The sequence below is a fragment of the Nicotiana tabacum genome, chromosome 3, assembly GCF_000715075.1.
Source record: "Nicotiana tabacum cultivar K326 chromosome 3, ASM71507v2, whole genome shotgun sequence".
Taxonomy (NCBI): domain Eukaryota; kingdom Viridiplantae; phylum Streptophyta; class Magnoliopsida; order Solanales; family Solanaceae; genus Nicotiana; species Nicotiana tabacum.
In genome coordinates this window covers 119,154,277-119,173,034 of record NC_134082.1, presented here as the reverse complement: position 1 = coordinate 119,173,034, position 18,758 = coordinate 119,154,277, and the positions used below count along the sequence as shown (strand labels likewise).

The 18,758-nt window shown below is 36.8% G+C and overlaps 1 protein-coding gene across 1 annotated transcript; it reads left to right on the top strand.

The window, feature by feature from the left end:
* Positions 1-14,665: 14,665 nt before the first annotated feature.
* On the top strand, positions 14,666-17,195 carry LOC107805377 (transcription factor bHLH18-like). Its single transcript, XM_016629407.2, has 5 exons — positions 14,666-15,097; positions 15,212-15,269; positions 15,387-15,929; positions 16,048-16,431; positions 16,679-17,195. Exons 2-5 carry the CDS (start codon positions 15,234-15,236, stop codon positions 16,787-16,789), a joined length of 1,074 nt encoding a protein of 357 aa, XP_016484893.1. The 5' UTR covers positions 14,666-15,097; positions 15,212-15,233; the 3' UTR covers positions 16,790-17,195.
* Positions 17,196-18,758: the final 1,563 nt, after the last annotated feature.

Genomic DNA, 18,758 nt, shown 5'->3' with positions numbered 1-18,758 from the left:
CTCCCCTGATTGTGTTGACAGATTATGGTCTTACCCGACTGTGCAACACTTGTTTTTGTTGGTAGAGAAAGTGGCTGCCATGATTGTCCTGACGGGCCGTGGGACCGTGTCTTCCATGTGCAAAGATTCCCTGGCTTTTGGCAGCCAGGTTTAACTCGGCTTGTGGCCCCTTATTTGGCAGGTGGGCACACTCCCCCCCACTTAAAATGGCAACGACCTCGGCGCCACAAAGTTTCAAGTAATCATGGACTTGATCTTTGAACTGCCAAAGATCCTCGTACTTTTCCCATGAAGCCTCCTCGGGTGATTGTCCCTTCTAATGAACGAGGAATTGGGCACTTGAATTGCCCCAACCTTTTCCTCAAACCAATTGATGGTCGATAATCGCCTCAACTTTCTTGTCAATGGCCGATGGGGTGATGAAAATTTGAGCTCGGCTGGACTGCCCCCGCTCCGTGTCATCCTTGTCTTCATGGTATGGCTTGAGTTGGCTAGCATGGAAAACGGGATAAATCTTCAAATGATGAGCATGTCCAGCTTAAAGGAAATCTTGCCAACCTTGGCAGTGATTTCGAATGGCCCTTCGTAGCGCCGAATCAGGCTTTGATTGAGGCCCCTCAATGATTTGAACTGCCGGGGATTGAGTTTCACCATCACCTTATCCCCAATTCGGTAGTTCACCTGACACTTTTTCCGATTACTGAACTTTTTCATTTTGCAGGCAACTTTGTCTAGATAAGATCTTGCCATATCCATTTGCTCCTCCCAAGCTTTTGCCATATGAAACGCCCCTGAGTTCCTTAACTCTGCACCCATGGGCAACGACTGGGGAGTGTTAGGTTGCTGTCCCGTTGCAAGCTCGAAAGGTCTCCTCCCGGTTGATTCACTACGCTGTAAGTTGTATGAAAACTGGGCAATGTCAAGTAGCTTGGCCCAATCTTTTTGATTAGCACTAACATAGTGCCTCAAATAAAGCTCCAAGAGCGCATTGATCCTCTCCGTTTGGCCATCCGTTTGTGGATGAATACTAGAGGAGAAATGTAACTCCGATCCCAACAAGTTGAACTACTCCCTCCAAAAGGCACCGATGAACCGAGGATCACGATCGCTTATGATGTGTTTTGGGATGCCCCAGTGTTTTACTACATCCCTTAGGAACAAGAGTGTTGCTTCTTTGGCTTTACAATTAGCGGTGGTGGCAGTAAAGGTTGCGTACTTTGAGAATCGATCGACCACCACCATAATTGTGCCAAAGCCTTCTGAGTTTGGCAAGCACGTAATAAAGTCCATTGTGACACTATCCCATGGTTTTTCTGCCATCGGTAATGGCTCAAGTAAGCCTCCCGGTACATTGTGTTCAACCTTGTCTTGTTGGCACACAAGACATGTTCGGACGTAAATGTCAATATCATCCCTCATATGTGGCCAATAATATGATGACTCCAATAGCGGCAAGGTGCGCTTTTGGCCTGGATGTCCTACCCAAACAGTGTCGTGTCCCTCTTTGATCAATGTGCGCCTAAGATTTCCCCACCTAGGAACAAAGATACGCCTACCGGTAGTGTAAAAAAACCCATCTTCAACCCAAAACTTCTTTGTCTTGCCTTGGCTGGCCAAGTTAAGGAGTTGCTTCGCCACCGGATCATGCTACATTCCTTGCTTGATTGCATCAAAAATATCACTGTTGGTTGTGCTAACAATTGGTGCCAGCACTGCCTTCCGACTCAATGCGTCGGCAACAACATTGGTTTTCCCCAGTTTATACTCCAATGAATAATCAAACTCCGCCAAGAAGTCTTGCCACCGTGCTTGTTTAGGTGACAACTTCTTTTGGGACTGGAAATAACTTATCACCACGTTATCCGTTTTGACAATAAAATAAGCTCCCAACAAATAATGATGCCAGGTTCTAAGGCAATGAACCACTGTCGTCATCTTCTTTTCTTGGTCAGTATAACGACGCTCAGCATTGTTCAATTTTCTGCTCTCGAAGGCTATTGGATGGCCCCCTTGCATTAGGACGCCACTAATAGCAAAATCAGATGCATCCGTGTGGACCTCAAAGACTTTAGAAAAGTCGGGCAAAACCAAGACATGATCCTCCATAATTGCTGATTTGAGACCCTCGAATGCTCCTTGACACAAATCAGTCCATTCCCAAGAGTGATCCTTCTTCAGCAAATCTGTGAGCAGAGCCGCAATTGCTGAGTAGCCAAAAATGAATCGCTGGTAATAATTTGCAAGGCCAAGAAAGAACCGTAGCTCGGGTACTTTTGTTGGGGCCTCCCAATATCTAATCATCGCGACCTTGTTGCTATTCATCCGAATCTGTCCTTGACTGATTGTATGCCCCAAAAATTTAACTTGGGGCTGGGCACAAGAACACTTTTCCCTCTTCACGAACAAGTCATTTTCCCTTAGAACTTGGAAAACTTTGCGGAGGTGATCAAGATGTTCCTCCATGCAGCTACTATAAATTACAATGTCATCAAGATAGATGACCACAAACTGATCTAAAAAGGGGTGGAACAGCTTGTTCATCAACGTGTAGAAAGTAGTGGGGCCATTGGTTAAGCCAAACGGCATTACCAACCATTCAAAAGCTCCATAGCGCGTCACACAAGTCGTCTTTGGTTTATCTCCTTCGGCTATCCGGACTTGATTTCCTCAAATCCATCTTGCTAAACACTTTGGCTTGGCCAAGACAATCAAATAGATCCGCTATCAAGGGGATTGGATATTTGTTCTTTACCGTGACTTTGTTGAGAGCACGATAGTCTATGCACAATCGTAATGACCCATCTTGTTTCTTTTGGAACAAGACTGGTGCTCCAAATGGTGCCTTTGACGGATGAACATGTCCCGCGTCGAGCAGCTCCTTCAGTTGCTTTCTCAATTCCTCAAATTCTGGAGGTGCCATGCGATACGGACCCATGGCAGGTGGCTTTGCTCCCGGAATCAGCTCAATCTGATGATCAACTTCCCTATGTAGTGGCAAACGTTTGGGAAGATCTTCTGGCATGACATCCTTGTTCTCATTGAGAACCTGCTGCACACATGGAGGCAAGGCTTCGTCAACCTTGCCCTCTTCGATCTCTGTTACAGCAGCAAGAAATATGGGTTCGCCTCTCTTGAAGCCTTTTACAATCTGCATTGCGGACAATTGGTTCAACACTTGTGGCACTCAAACAGTAGGTACCACACAAGGACCTCTTGGATCCCAAATATAAATTTGGTTAAGACTAGGGGAAATTCATGCTAGGACTTCATCCCAATAGTCCAAACCCAACACAATATCAAACACATCCATGGGAGTGACAAAGAAACTCGCACTCCCCTGCCAAGCTCCCAAGTTGAGCGGCACATTACGGGCAACTCCATTCACGTTTGTGAGGTCGGCATTGACTGTTTTCAACATAGAATTGTTGGGACTAAAAACAAGGCCAAGTGACTTAGCCTTGGCTTCAGTCACAAAGTTGTGCGTCGCACCTGTGTCCACCATAATCCGAACAGGTTGTCTGTTCAATTTTGCATCCACGAACAGTGATCCTTTCTGCCTTAATTTGGGCTCCTTGCCCATCATAGCACTAAGCATCATGTGGCCAAGATGAGCCATATCCTGTCTCCCTTGAGCAGCAGCGTCGCCTGCTTGCGTACTAGTTCTGATTGCCTCCGTTCAGCTGCAATTAAGGCACTGAGTTTGCCCAAAGAAGGGCAATCTTTGTAGCCATGACTAGGGTCCTTGCAAAGATAGCAGCCATTGCAAGGAAATGCCTTCTTTCTTTCATTGTATTTGTCACACCAATGAGAAGTACAGTTGCCTTCTCCTTTGAAATCACGACCGGTTGTAGCAACTTGCTTGCCTTTATCATGATATCCACGGTCTCCGGCAGGTTTCGTGGGCTTGCTCTTTGCATACTTTGCCTTGGCGGCATCTGTCCTAAAATTATTCAAGGACTCCGCCACAACAATAGCTTCATCGACGTCTTTGACTTGACGTTGCTGCAACTCTTGTTTGGCCCAGTTTTGAAGGCCATCCATGAAGTAAAATAACAAGTCATCACTTATCATGTTGGAAATCTGTAGAATGAGCTTTGTGAATTCCTTCACATACTCACCAATGGAAGTTGTTTGCTTTAGCTCTCTCAACTTCCGACGAACCTCATTGACAACGTTTTGAGGATAAAATTGTCGCTTCAGCTCGAACTTGAACTGCTCCCAATTGTTGATGGAGCAAGTGCCTTTCTCCATCTCAGACTTCTTCCTCCACCACCAAAGTATGGCGGTGTCAGTTAAGTACATGGTTGCTTCCCGGATCTTCACAGCCTCATCAACGATATTGAGGTGTTCATAGTAGTCCTCCATCTTCCAAATGAAGTTCTCAACATCTTGAGCATTCCTCTCGCCTCTAAACTCTTTGGGTTTAGGGCCCTCGATTTTGGTTTCTCGAACCATCACCGAACCAGTTCCACTGGCAAGCCTTAATGCCTCCAGTTGTCGCTTCAGGACTTCAACTTCCCTATGCAACCCTGATACAGCCTCGGTCAGCTTGAGCTCAAGGTTGGTCAGTCCTTCCTTGTGATCCTTGGTTAGTTGATCTAAAGCTTCCTTGACGTCTCCCAGATCCTCTAAGGTAGTGGACTCAAGCGAAGCAATGTTGCCTTCAACAACTTCAATACGCTAGTTTAGAGCAGCTAAACCAGCCTCAATGAGGTCCATCCGCACGTCTAGGCAACCTGAGGAAGAACCATCACCTTCCTCGCCTTGGCTAACCTATTGTGGGGGTGGCTCGTAGGTCATTCCCTCACTTTTTACGCCCAAGGCAGGATCTCGCGCCCTGCTTGTCCCTCTTTTCTTCGGTTTCTGCCTTTTTGTTGGTGACTTGTCTCTTCCACGAATGTTGCCTAGATCAACATTATCTCTATCCGTTGCCATTTTGTAAACCTCGCTCTGATACTAATTTGTCATGGGCTTAACTCCAGTAAGCTACGTGCGGACAACTAGACAACCCTTATGCTGCTGCTAGCTTCAGTCCTAACCCAAAATAAGCACAAATTCATGCTTAAGGAATGGCAAGCGCTCAATACACAAGGCTGGAAAGATAATGAAGTAAAACACACACGAGAGTTTAGAGGCCAAGGCCAATTTTCTGATTTACTTGACATACAAAAGGAAGTATAAGCTAAGTATATGAGATATGCCTTCTAACAAGGCCTAAGCATATCTATTTATACACAAAATGTCCACTGATGGGTATTGTTGGCAGTGGACCCGTCCAGTTGTGTGACACAACTTTTTGCTGGCACATGTGACTTCCATCATTGTGTTGGCAGACTTTCTGCCAGTGGTCCCGTCCAGCTGCTGTGCACTAATTCCTGTTGGCCCAGATTGGCTCCCCTGATTGTGCTGATAGATTGTGGTCTTACCCAGCTGTGCAACACTTGTTCTTGTTGGAAGAGAGAGTTGCTGCCATGATTGTCCTGGCAGACCGTGGGACCGTGTCTTCCATGTGCAAAGATTCCCTGGCTTTTGGCAGCCAGGTTTGACTCGGCTTGTGGCCCCTTAGGCAGGAAAATCAGTAGCGAATTTGGCAGGTCGGTACACTATGCTCCATTAAAGTTCTGGGGTGAGTGTGTACTCACAACAGCCTTTCTTATAAATAGACTACCCTCTCCATCTCTTTTAGGGAAGTCACCCTATGAGTTATTCCATCGCATACCACCTCTACTTACCTACCTGAAGGTATTTGGTTGCTTGTGTTATGCCACCAAGCCCAATTTTTCTGATAAATTCTCTTCCAAAGTCATCCCAACAGTTTTCATGGGTTATTCAGAAACTCAAAAAGGGGTACAAACTGTACAACATTGCAACAAGCACCTTCTTTGTGAATAGGGATGTCACCTTTAAGGAGTCGGTGTTTCCCTTCAAACATCCTAAATCCACTTTTCTTGAACCACATGCATGTTTTTCTATGCCATCTGTTTTACCCTCCTTAGTGGATGATGTCTTTCCTATTGTAGAATATATCCCTACTCCTAGTGATCAGGTCATTTCTTCACCCTCAATCAATGAATCCCTACCTTCTTCTCATATTTCTCATCCCTCATCTACCTCGATTTATCCTCCATCTTCCTTGTCATCCCCCTCTGTACCTCCCATTGATCCTTCTCTTCCTCTAAGAAAATCCACTAGGACATCAAAACCTCCTTTGTGGTTAACAGACTATGTTCACTCTTCTTCCACTACTCCAAACCCTTTATCAAACTCCTTATCCTACTCCTCTATCTCCTCTTCTTACCATACTTATCTAGTAACATTCTCTGCTATTTCTGAACCTACTTCATTTGCCCAAGCTGTCTAAGATCCTAACTGGATTCAGGCTATAAAATTAGAAATTGCTGCCCTTATTGATAATCATACCTGAGATGTAGTTGATCTACCTATAGGTAAGACACCTATTGGGTGTAAATGGGTGTACAAGGTGAAGTACAAAGCTGATGGTAGTGTAAAGCTAGATTAGTGGCCAAGGGTTTTACACAACAAGAGAGATTAGACTTTCATGACACTTTCTCCCCAATGGTCAAAATGGTCACTGTCAGGTGTGTTGTTTCTCTAGCTGCTCAGTTTGATTGTCCTCTTTACCAAATAGATGTCTACAATACTTTTCTCCAGGCGGACTTATTTGAAGAGGTCTATATGTCTTTACCTCAAGGATATGATGGCTAGGGGGAGAACAAAGTGTGTAGGCTCCTCAAATCCTTATATGGGTTGAAACAAGCTAACATGCAATGGAATCTTAAACTTACTACCGCTTTAGTACAATCAGGTTTCACACAGAGTAAGCTAGATTATTCCTTGTTCACAAAAGGCCAAGATGCTAATCGTGTGATCATTCTAGTATATGTGGACGGCTTGATAATCACTGGCAATGACACCAATCTAATAGAAAAAGCTAAGAACATTCTGAACAACAACTTTAAAATGAAAGACTTATGGGAATTGAGATATTTCTTAGGTTTTGAATTTGCAAGATCATCTAAGGGTATACTTATGAATCAAAGAAAGTATGTCATAGAGTTGATCTCGGAATGTGGCCTAGGGGAGCAAAGCCACTTGCAACACCTTTAGAACAAAATCAGAAGTTCAACAGCCTTAAATATGACAAGTTGTTTAAACTTGATAAAGGTACAAGTCCAGAATTAGAAGATAGAAGACCATATCAAAGACTGTTGGGAAAGTTGCTATATATGGCTATCACTAGGCCAGATATTTCTTTTGCAGTCCAAACATTGAGTCAATACATGCATTCTCCAACAGAGATGCATTATGAAACAACTTTAAGGGTGGTTAGATATACAAAAACCAACCAGGATTGGGGTTACTGATGAGCAGCAGAAAATCTGGAAGGATCACTACCTTTTGTGATGCATACTAGGCATCATGTGTGGTGTCCATGAAGTCTGTGATAGAGTATTGTATTAAGCTGGGAGATATCTCCTAGATATCAAAAAAATATAGTACAGTCACAAGGAGCTCAGCTAAAACTGAGTACATGAGTATAGCAACTACAGTGGCAGAACTTGTTTGGCTGCAGGGACTGTTGCAGGAATTAGGTATGAAGATTGAACTGCCCATTGATTTATTTTATGACAGCAAAGCAACAAAGCAGATAGCTTCAAATCTTATGTATCATGAACGCACTAAACACATATAGATAGATTGCCATTTTATACGAGAAAGGATACAAAGTGGGTTGATCAAGACAGAACATGTGTGTAGCAAAATCCAGGTGGCAGACATATTGACTATAGGCCTTGGGAAGCAGTTACACAATGATATGGTATGCAAGTTGGGAATGATCAATGTATTTCATCACCCAACTTGAGGGGGAATGTAGAAATATTAAGTCCTAGTAGTAGTAATACATTGTGTACATATAGAAGTACATTAATTGTAACCATAGTTAGTTAGACACAAGTTAGAATTGGGTTAAGTTAGTGAGTTAGGAAATAAAATAAATTGTACATTTTTATTTTCTTTTGTTCAATAAGAACATATCAGAAAGTCAGTTGCTCTCACAACCGATATTCTCTCTCTCTTTTGCTCTCCTTCATCTCCAGCTCCAATTTTTCTCTCAACGGTAAGAATCTTAATACAAGTTGCCAATAGCAGTTGATGTGAAAGAATAAATATAATCGAGACTAATTTGAGCGTCAGTTCCTTGGCTTGGACGGGGCACTTAGATGGAGCCCCTGATTAGAGACTTGGCTAGCTCTCGTCACCTCACTCAATCCTACAGCGGAAACTCGGCCTATTCTTTGACTCTCCTATAGTGTATAGTATATTCTTTTCATCTTAAACTAGAAGGGATAGGAAAGGAAATTTGCAACACTCTTAGTAGAAGGCTGAGTTAAAACTCCCTCTATCCTCAGTTATTGCGTACATGACAATAAAAAAATTGTGATGAAAGAATAAAACTGTCATAATTTCATTTCAAATTTCGTTCACATTAATTGGTGAATTTCAGCGTAAAACTGTAGGCATGGGTGACTCCAGGGTAAAGCCACTAAAGCTTTTGCTTTAGGCCCCTAAGAGTCAAAAGCCCCCTAAAACTTTTTTCATTAGTTATAATTATTTATATTAGTAAGATTTTTTTTTAAGTTAACAAAACATTGACATTTTGTTTCAATGCACTACATTGGTTCTAGTTATCAAATATTTTATTACTTGATGTGAATATTTGCATAATTTAGCTCAAATTTTAAAATATTAGATTGCAGAATACTCAAAAGAAAACTTAAAACCTTGAAAGAAAAATTGTTAAGACCACTATTTTAGGACATGATTATCATATTACTAATGCTATTTCCTCACATCTTCCCATGTGTTGGCTTTAGGCCTCTAGTTTCATTGAACCGCCACTGACCGTAGGTCATAAATTGTGACAGACCTATCCATTGTCCTCACAAGTATGTGTTTTTCTTATAGTGATATAACATAAAATTTAAAGATGATGCTATACATATTAAATACAACAATTACAGGAAATCTCGCGATCAGCATTTATTGTAAGAGGATACGCTTACAGTGGCGATAAACCAGCGTCACCGAATGTTGTTAGAGAGAAACCTATGGTTGGTAAGAGTTGTAGCATATTAATCAACTTTTTAATTTGGTTTTGGCTGCCACAATAAGCAAGTTTATGTAGCATAAACATTTTGTTAAACTTGTCCCAGTTTATAAGAAATAAACAACAGAAATGCTGTACGCACTGTTCAACGTACAGTAGTTGGTGATGACAATCTTGAAAAGATCCTGCCCAAGGTTCTCCTGTCTTTTGTCTCCCTGAAAAGCTCAGCTTGTTATACCAACTTGCGCAAAAACTAAATAATCTGGAGTTCCTTAAAATATACGTTTGTTTAGAACATCTAGACTCTCAAATCAGCCGGCCGGCCGTAAGATTGCAGCAGATTGAAAATATAACGTCATACTTTGGCTTCTCGAAGAAGTTGGATTTCTCTCTTCATTATACCATGAAGATCAGGACTCAGAGGCGGACCCAAGATTCAAATATCATAGGAGCCCGAATTCAAATCTGGGTCATCAAGAGAGCGAAGGTACTTAAGCACGTCTACAAACCACCTCCTCTGTCCAAACTTTGTAAATTTATGGGGTCACATAAGTCCTCTGTCCAGTAAATTTAGGGCGCCACATAAGTTATTAAGGGTCCTCAATGTATATATAAACATATATAAAATATATATATAGTCTTTTTGCCGAAACTAACGGGTTCCGGTGACCCCATCCCAACGTAGGTCCGCCCTTGGATGAGGTGGATAACATATTGCCTCATAAATTTGTTCCTTTCGAAATTTTGACATTTATATGAAGGGTGAGAAAAAAGCCCGGAGTTACTTTTGGGAATATTATTCCTAACCTTAAAATATGGCTTAAACAGATCGATATTTACTAGTACAATTTTTTCATTACAGCATATGTATTGTCTTCAGGAGCTAGCTAATGTAATAGTAGTCCTTTTTGGACGCATTCGATAAAAGAAGAATTAACACAGAATATTTGTTTGATTGCGCAAAGAGTTAAGTTATTTTTTCTCAAGAAAAGATAGATCGAGTAAAGGTAGTAACTGTATAAAGTTTAAGTTTTAGGATTATATTTTTATAGGATCGGATTACCTAGCTAAAAAATAACTATATATAGGTACATAAAACTTAAACTTTTGAAGTTCAATGTTACCCTAAAACTTATATTTAAACCTCTTATCTATATTATTATAAAAGCATGAATAAAATGTTAGATTACAAAAATAACCTTTTAATATTAAGCACAATAACTCACAATAAAAGGACATAATCGGAATTCTAGACATTAGCCTTGTAATCCTATTAGTTTTAGGACATAATACTACACGCTTAGATTATAAAAATAACTTTTTAATATTAAGCACAATAACTCACAATAAAAGGACATAATCGGAATTCTAGACATTAACCTTGTAATCCTATTAGTTTTAGGGCATAATATTACACGTTAGGAATCACGTTAGGAATCCTATATGATTACCTTTAGGAATCCTATTAATGTAATTATTTTCGGGTATAAATATTAAGTATTGTAATCCTATTACTTTTAGGACAAACTTCTTAAAAAATTTCGTGTTATGGGTTCTTTATAAACGAAGAAAAATTCACACGTGGTAACACTGAAGTGTTAGGTAGGTTAAAGGTTTGAGGGTAAATGTCGTTTAGAATTACGTCTTCTTTATATTTTTGATGTTCGTGTGTTATAATGTGTCTGTGCATACATATCTTCGATTACATAGCTTATTTTCATCATTTGTTGTTTTTGTTTATCTATGATACAGTGTATAGGGTCTAGATAGGGTAGTGCATAAGCAGACCTTATTCCTATCTTGGAGATAGAAAAACTGTTTTCGATCATTGTTGTAAATGCTCGAATTTTTAAAATAAAATATTGGCCGACAATGTCAATAAAAAATTAGAATTACAATTTTTGTCATTACATTAAAAATCGGTAGACATTCTCTTTTGTTTAAGTTGGGAAAGTAAGTCATTCTATTCCTAATCATGTAATATTGACAATCCTAATTGATTTGAAAATCTAGGATTTATATAACATGTATTATCAATATTAGACCAATTCTAAAAAATATATACATGAAATATTTAATTTGACAAAAAGACCATGAGTTCACGTACCACGTATACTTACCTATAAATGCGCCCCTGATTTGAAAAGGCACATATATATAACGTTTTACCGAATATGGGAAGGAATAAGATTTGATCAAGAATAATTTTTAGTATTTTTTTTATTTACATATGGAATGCTTGGGACGTTCCTACCACAACCATGCACTAATAAGAATCCTACTTTAGTAAAAAAAGAATATCTATAAAAAAAGAGTTTTAGAGAGATGGATATGGGATTTGATGGAAAATATACAGTTTAGGTCTTACAATCTTCCATTAGCATATTACTCAGTTATTTCTTGCGGCTAGAATTCTTCTTTTTGTTTTCTCTTTCATGTATAATATGCCGTTCTTGTACACTTCTTTAATTTTTTTTAAGTATAATATCCATAGTACAAAGAAGTAGTACTTTGAATTTAAGCGGAGATAAATAGAAGTATAGAACTTTAGGGGTGCTCCGAGCCTCCGACCAAGTTCAAGTTCTTTACGAGTCTTTGTTGGAACTCTAAAGCAAGCTAAAAGGACTTGATTCAGATTTACAATATTTAATAGCTGTAATAACTTATTTTTTTGGACTATAATAAATTTTATGTTAATTTTTTTAATATTTAAAATTTTAAAATTAATACAATCTTGTCTATTGAATTCTTATTAAAACTATGTAGGAAGATTTAATAAAATCAATTTCATAAAAATTCTCCATATTGATAATACATTACCACTCTATAATATTCAATACCAAAAATAAAAAATTAATGCTAAACGGACTGCATAAAGCATTAAAATTGAGAAAATAAACCCCACGATAATATATTATTATATTATATTTGAATTACTTTTCTACTCAAATAATATTTTATTATTATTAATTTTTCGTGTAGTATAGAAAAATATACCCAATTATTAAAGAACAACTAAGAAAATATTTAAGATTACAAATATGTGAGAAAAGAAAGAAAAAGGTTTGTAAGAGCCAATACCACTAATGATTTTGCAAACATAAAGATCTAAAAGTGGAATGTCATCGATCTTTTTACTTTTTGAAAATAAAATTTATGGTGAATAAAATTATAATCACGGTTAAATATTCAAACATGATATGAACTAATATTACGATTCTAAATCAACAGAAAAAAAATTGTATTTTATGTTAAAACCAAATAATCAAATCTTTCAATTAATTATTTAGCAAGAGAATTCAACTAAATTATTTTTTAAATTCATCATATAAGTAAAATTATGTTTCAAGTTAAAAAAAAAAAATCTTAGCGTACAAAAATTTATTCCATAAAAAGAGTGTTAGAGATTAAAAAAATAGATCACAAAGTAAAGAAAATAGTATAATATTAAGAAGGCCATATGAGTGTTTGAGAAAGCACAATCAAAGCTAAATCCTGAACAAGAATAAGCTTTCAAGACGATATTATAAAAAAATCTACTCTGGTATAGTAGGATTATCCTTTGTAGATGCCTCCGGTGGAATCACAATAATATTCTTATGTCATGCATTACTTGCAAATGTCATATCAAGAGGCATGATATTGTTAGCAATAAGAACAAGTGGTGTACAAGCAACGGTTTGATTATGAGGTCGTACAACTCATTTTAGATTTGATATACCTTTTCAAATAACTAAAATAACCATCACAAATATATCAAATCAGAGTAATAGTGCTAAATTTATAAGGAAAAAAGTGATAATATGGAATGAAACGCTTTTGGCTAAGCATCAAACGATCGAAACAATTGCCTAGAGTTTTAGAGATATATTAGATATCGATAAACCGTTTGGTAGAAAAATAATAGTTTGGGAGGTGATTTCTGTCAAGTACGATCAGTAATTCCAAAATTGACCAAAACAAAAACTGTAAAAGCTAGCTTGCCAAAATTATACTTAAGACCTCACATACAAAAATATTTAAATGATAAAAAACATAAAAGTAAAAACAAATCCAACATTCAATGACTTCTTGCTTCGTGTCGGAAACGAAGAAGAGCATCCAATAAAAGATGATTTGGTTCTTCTAAAACACTTGGTTATCAACATGAACGATAATAGTAGTGCATTAGATTAAAATGCAATTTGTGCAAACTATATGATATAAATTAAAGAGCTATCTTAGCTAGAAGAAATGAATATGTTGGTCAATTAAATAAAAGGTTGATTGCTAAGTTTTATGGTAAAAATAAAATATTTTTCAGTTTTGACTCAGCAGAAGATGATACCAACAATAACTACCAAGAAGAATACTTAAATACTTTAGCACAAAATGGCCTTATACCGTACATGTTTGTTGTCAAGTTCATTATTTCTTACCTATGTTAGTGTCACCATATATATAATAGACTAAGTTAAAATTAATCTTCCATTGCACACATGTCGATTCTGATGAAACATTTGCCTGTCATGCTATTGAAAACTTAGATCCACTAAATAGCTTATGTAATAGTATACATATGGTATATAGAAGTTTTGATAATAACGTCATACATGCAGAACTTACGATACTGATCAACGTAATTCTAAGTATGTGTTTATCCCCTAATTCAACTTTCGTCTTCCGAAACTAAAGAATATCCTTTTAAATTTGCGTGAAAATAAATTTTAATATGTTTATGTTTTGTAGTTATAATAAATAAAGCACAAGGACAAACATCCTAAATATTGAACTATATTTACCACAATATATTTTCATGCACGAATAACTATATGTTGCACTTTCAAGAGAGATATCAATATCGACAACAAGAGTTCTGATTATGACAGAGTAACCAAAGCATTAGAAGGAAACATATACAAAACAACACAATCTATAAAGAAGTATTCGGTAACATACCATCACATTAGATACCTTTAAACTACAATACATAATTATCTACTTAACATGACTAAAATTGATCATTTATGTAAGTTATGATGGTATCCTTTCATTTTGAATTCACATATTATGCTAATCTAATAATATTTTTCGGCATTTAGATGATTGTTGTAGTATTATATATAAAATTTCTTTCACTAATTAAATTTATTGTTCCTTCATATAAATAAATATTTATACTATCATGTGTCATTATTAACGTGCAACGCACGTTTATAGATACTAATATATTAATTAAAATGCACAAATAATGTAATAATTCTTTGCACTATTAAGTTAAATCGATAACTATATTTTCGGAGCAACAAAACAATTAAAAGTGCTACACGAAAAAGACACGGATTCAGATGGATTTCAAAATTGAAGCCTTAGTCCTTACGGAGCTGGTCTACCTGAGCGAGGAGGGGGATGGTAAAAAATACACTTAAGTAACAAGAACTCAGAGACTCAGAGGAATAAAAATAGAGATCGAAACAGAAAAACAAAGGGTTCCATCCTCGAAACTTTTCACACGTCTATTATTTTAAGTAGTGAAAATATTCCCAAAGAAGTAATATAGGTACAAAGGACGTATTTCCCAAAGGAGTAATAAACATACATTGAAGAGTCCCACATGGGATGTCTATGGTGTTGAAGAGTCCCACATCGCTAGTGCGGTATCGTTTGAATAATCCTCATCTTTTGATTTAACTTTTTAGTTTGAATTAGACCCATTTCTTTAATAACATAAGATAGAGAGAATATAATAATTGAGGGATATTTCACCTTTTTCTTCTGCCCATTTCTTTAACAACATACAGATATAGAGAGAAGATAATAATTGAGGGATATTCCCACATTTTTTTCTCTTTTGTTTTCTTTCTGCCTATTTTTGCAGTCAACTCTTTGATTCAATCAAGTATAAAGACACGTAAAGACACAAGAATTTTCTGTACTTGATCTGACAGATACCAGCTGAAACTGAAAAAGCCTTTTGCTCTAAGTAAGGTAAGCTTCCGCCGCCGCTTTTCAATTATGAGACTATATGATTGATCCCTTTGTATATGTATCTCCAAATATCTATGTAACTAAATTTTGTTTGTGATTGGAATCTATGTGTAGATTGGAAAGATCTAAACCCGAGATGGATTTTTCATCGGCTAAATGGTGGGCTGAAATGGTAAGACAAAATCATACTTTAATGTATATAGTAGTACTAAGTTTTACAAAAATACTCATATTGCTTGAAAGAGTCCTCTTTAATTGATATTAATTCCATTGAAATTGATTAATACAGGAGGCGATGAGTACGGATGATCATGCATTGATCAATCACTGTCAAATGATGACCCAACTAGACGAATTGCCTTTCAATAAGCCCTTCTCGTCCTCTTGCACGTCCTATGATATTCAACCTTCTCATACTGCTGCTGGAATACTGGACGTGAAGCCACCCTTTTGCAGCTATGCAACTGAAACTCAACAAATGACATCTTTTTCTCCTCCTCTTAATTCCTCCAGCGTCTTTTCTTCCTGCAAATTCAACTCGCCATCAGCCAATACTGTTGTCCAAAACCATTTTGAAAATTTGAATTACACCTCAGTCAAGACTGAGTTGCCATCTGGAACTACCCTAAACTTCTCGTCTGATGATTTTGGTGATAGCCAAAATCTAATGCAGGCCTTGGGATTTGGTGCTGCTGATATTACTATTCAGAAGAAGAGTTACAATAGGACAAGTTTGCAGGCACAAGACCACGTTGTGGCAGAAAGAAAGCGAAGAGAACGCCTCACTCAGCGCTTCATAGCTTTATCTACCCTCATCCCTAACCTCAAGAAGGTAAATCCTTTTTTGGGTCTTGTTGTGTCAATCACTACTTAAATTTATTCCTCTTTCTAGGTGGTGAAAAGTCTTGATCTAGTGATATTTATTTTGGGTGATTGTTAAATCTTAACAGTTGGACAAAGCAACAGTACTTGGAGATGCGATCAAACATATTAAACAGCTTGAAGAACAAGTAAAAACCCTCGAGGAGAAAGCCAAGAAACGTAACGAGGAACCAGTGGTTGCAGTGAAGAGACCTCACCTGGCCTCCACTACTTCTGACCACTACTCCTCATCTTCTGAAGACAACGTCTCCAGCGTTAGCACAGACCGACCACAACCAGATATTGAAGTTAGAGCATCAGATGGAAATATTCTGGTTAGGATTAGATGCAAAAAGCAAACCGGAATAATAAAGGAAATATTCAGCCAAGTAGAGAAGCTCAAACTCTCTATCATTAGCAGCAGTGTCATGCCTTTTGCCCACACCACCACCCACATAACAATTATTGCTCAGGTACTAAATTAACCCTGTAGTTCATTCAGCTTTCAATTAATCCAATTGCCTTAAATTTCTTATAGTGAAAAGTTAGCTTTTGTACGGGTTAAAAAAACCTGCAGCAACAGATAATCATCTATATATAGTAAGCCTTAATATGACAATTTGGAAAATAAAGTAAATAATTTTCTGTATCAAATTATTATACACTTGCAGTGTAATCTTTTAAACTCTTGTTGATATTTTGTTGCATAATTTTAAACAGATGGGTCATGAATTGGGCATGACAGCAAACAATGATGTGAATAGAATACGCGCGGCTATAATGAAGCTCATCGGCGGCCAGGAAGAAGAAGCTCCATTAATTACATCATAGAGAATTTCAAGATATGTAGAAGCAAATTAAATGGCTTTGCATATGTTCCCATCAATAAATTATTAAGTGATAATGTTAAGAAGATAAGGGTAGAGGCTATTTTTTGGATCAACATCACCTTGAACTGGGGTCATAATGACTTGGTTTAGGGTTAATGGTTTCCATAATTGTGAAGTGATGTGCTTTGGCTTTTTTGTGTGCTACAAGTTTGGATCCCGTTTTACAATTTCCTCACGTGGTACAAATGGGACCGGCTCCTCTTGTTTGACTAGTCATGGAATTCCACTAACTAATGTTTGTCTTTCATGTAAACTTTACTGTATTTATTCTCTTATTTTTAGTCTGATTTAAATAGAATGTAACCATTACGTATTTAGTAAATTTTTTATTTTTATTTTGTCTTTAATGTTTTTCTTATAGAAATGACATAGCATGTTAATTAAGACATATGATTCAAAGAATATTTTTAATATGTTAGCATTACAAGATATAAAAAGTTTTTTTTTATATATTCTTAAATAACTCCAAAGTAAAGTTAAGACACATAAGGGAGTATGGTTTTGATCACTTGTCAACATGTAATAGTAAGTGTAAGCACGTTAGGGAACTTCTCTAGTATGAAATTGGTACTTTTAAGTTATGACAAGTTTCTTGAAGTTCTTTCCTTTTTCTTTTATCTTCTAAATTTCAAGATAAAAATTTAACAAAGTTATACAGATGAACACTAAATGCATTCATCGTCTTTAACTTTTTTTAGTATTATTAATGTAAGGAAAATAATTGATTATCTCACTGTGATAACTAATCATGAGAATATGTGATTTAGCTGATCTGCCACTTAGTTATTGGAAAAAGTAAAAAGACACGGAAGAAAGACATGGAAATTAAACCCCTTCAAATTAGTTACTCATGAAATTAAATATTTAAAATCCTAAACAGATAATTAAGTGTCTTAATTAACTGTTTAAACTTTCAAAGAAAGATAAGTTAACAAAAACGAAAAGAAAATATACTCTTTACACTTTGTCTACTCCGCGAAAATGCAACAAAGATAAAACAGAATCCGAATCCCTTGCATTAAACTAGCAAGCTCTCGCGGGGGAAAATAATAAGTTAAAGAAAGAAGTATATGCTAGGTTCCAAACCCTTCATATTATGCTACTTCGAGATCCACTATTGTTTTTTTTCTTATATACAATGCTATTTCCAAAAGGAAAATTTTCAGAAATTACTATAGTTTAGTGGCTATTAACTTCCTATAGCTACCATATACATATTTACTTCCTATAGCTAATATTTTGTTGCTACCCGAATGTATTAATTCATTGTATTTGCGCGACTGTATTCATGAATACAGTCGGGGAGTTCGCCTAATAACTAAGGAGTCCAGCTGTTTAATAACGGAAAGAGGATCAATTAGCGTGTATCACTCCTAATTTAACTCAACGAAATCAACAACAATAATAACATCAACAATATACCTAGTATAATCCCACAAGTGGAGTCTGGGGACAGTAGTGTGTTGTATTCCATGTATTCGCGCGACTGTATTTACAAATACAATAAGGTAATCCACCTAAAAAATAGGGATTACAATTGTTTAATGATGTATTCCATGTGTTCGCGCGGTGGTATTTATAAATACAGTGAGGAAAGCACAATATTGAATTATGGGTGTTTAATAGTGATTACGGGTATTTAATAATGGAAAGCACAATATTGATATTGTATTCAATTTCACTATATTAAATTCAATTGTATTCAAACAACAAAAAAATCAAGAAATAGGGTGTATACTGTTCTATTGAATTCGATTGTATACATTATATTTAATTCGCCGTATTCAGTACTGTATTCAAACAACAACAAATCACAAAAACAGTGATATTTGGGTGTATTAAAAAAATACAGACCATCGGAATACATAAATACAAGCACAAAATATAATGTATTTTTACAAAAATACAAT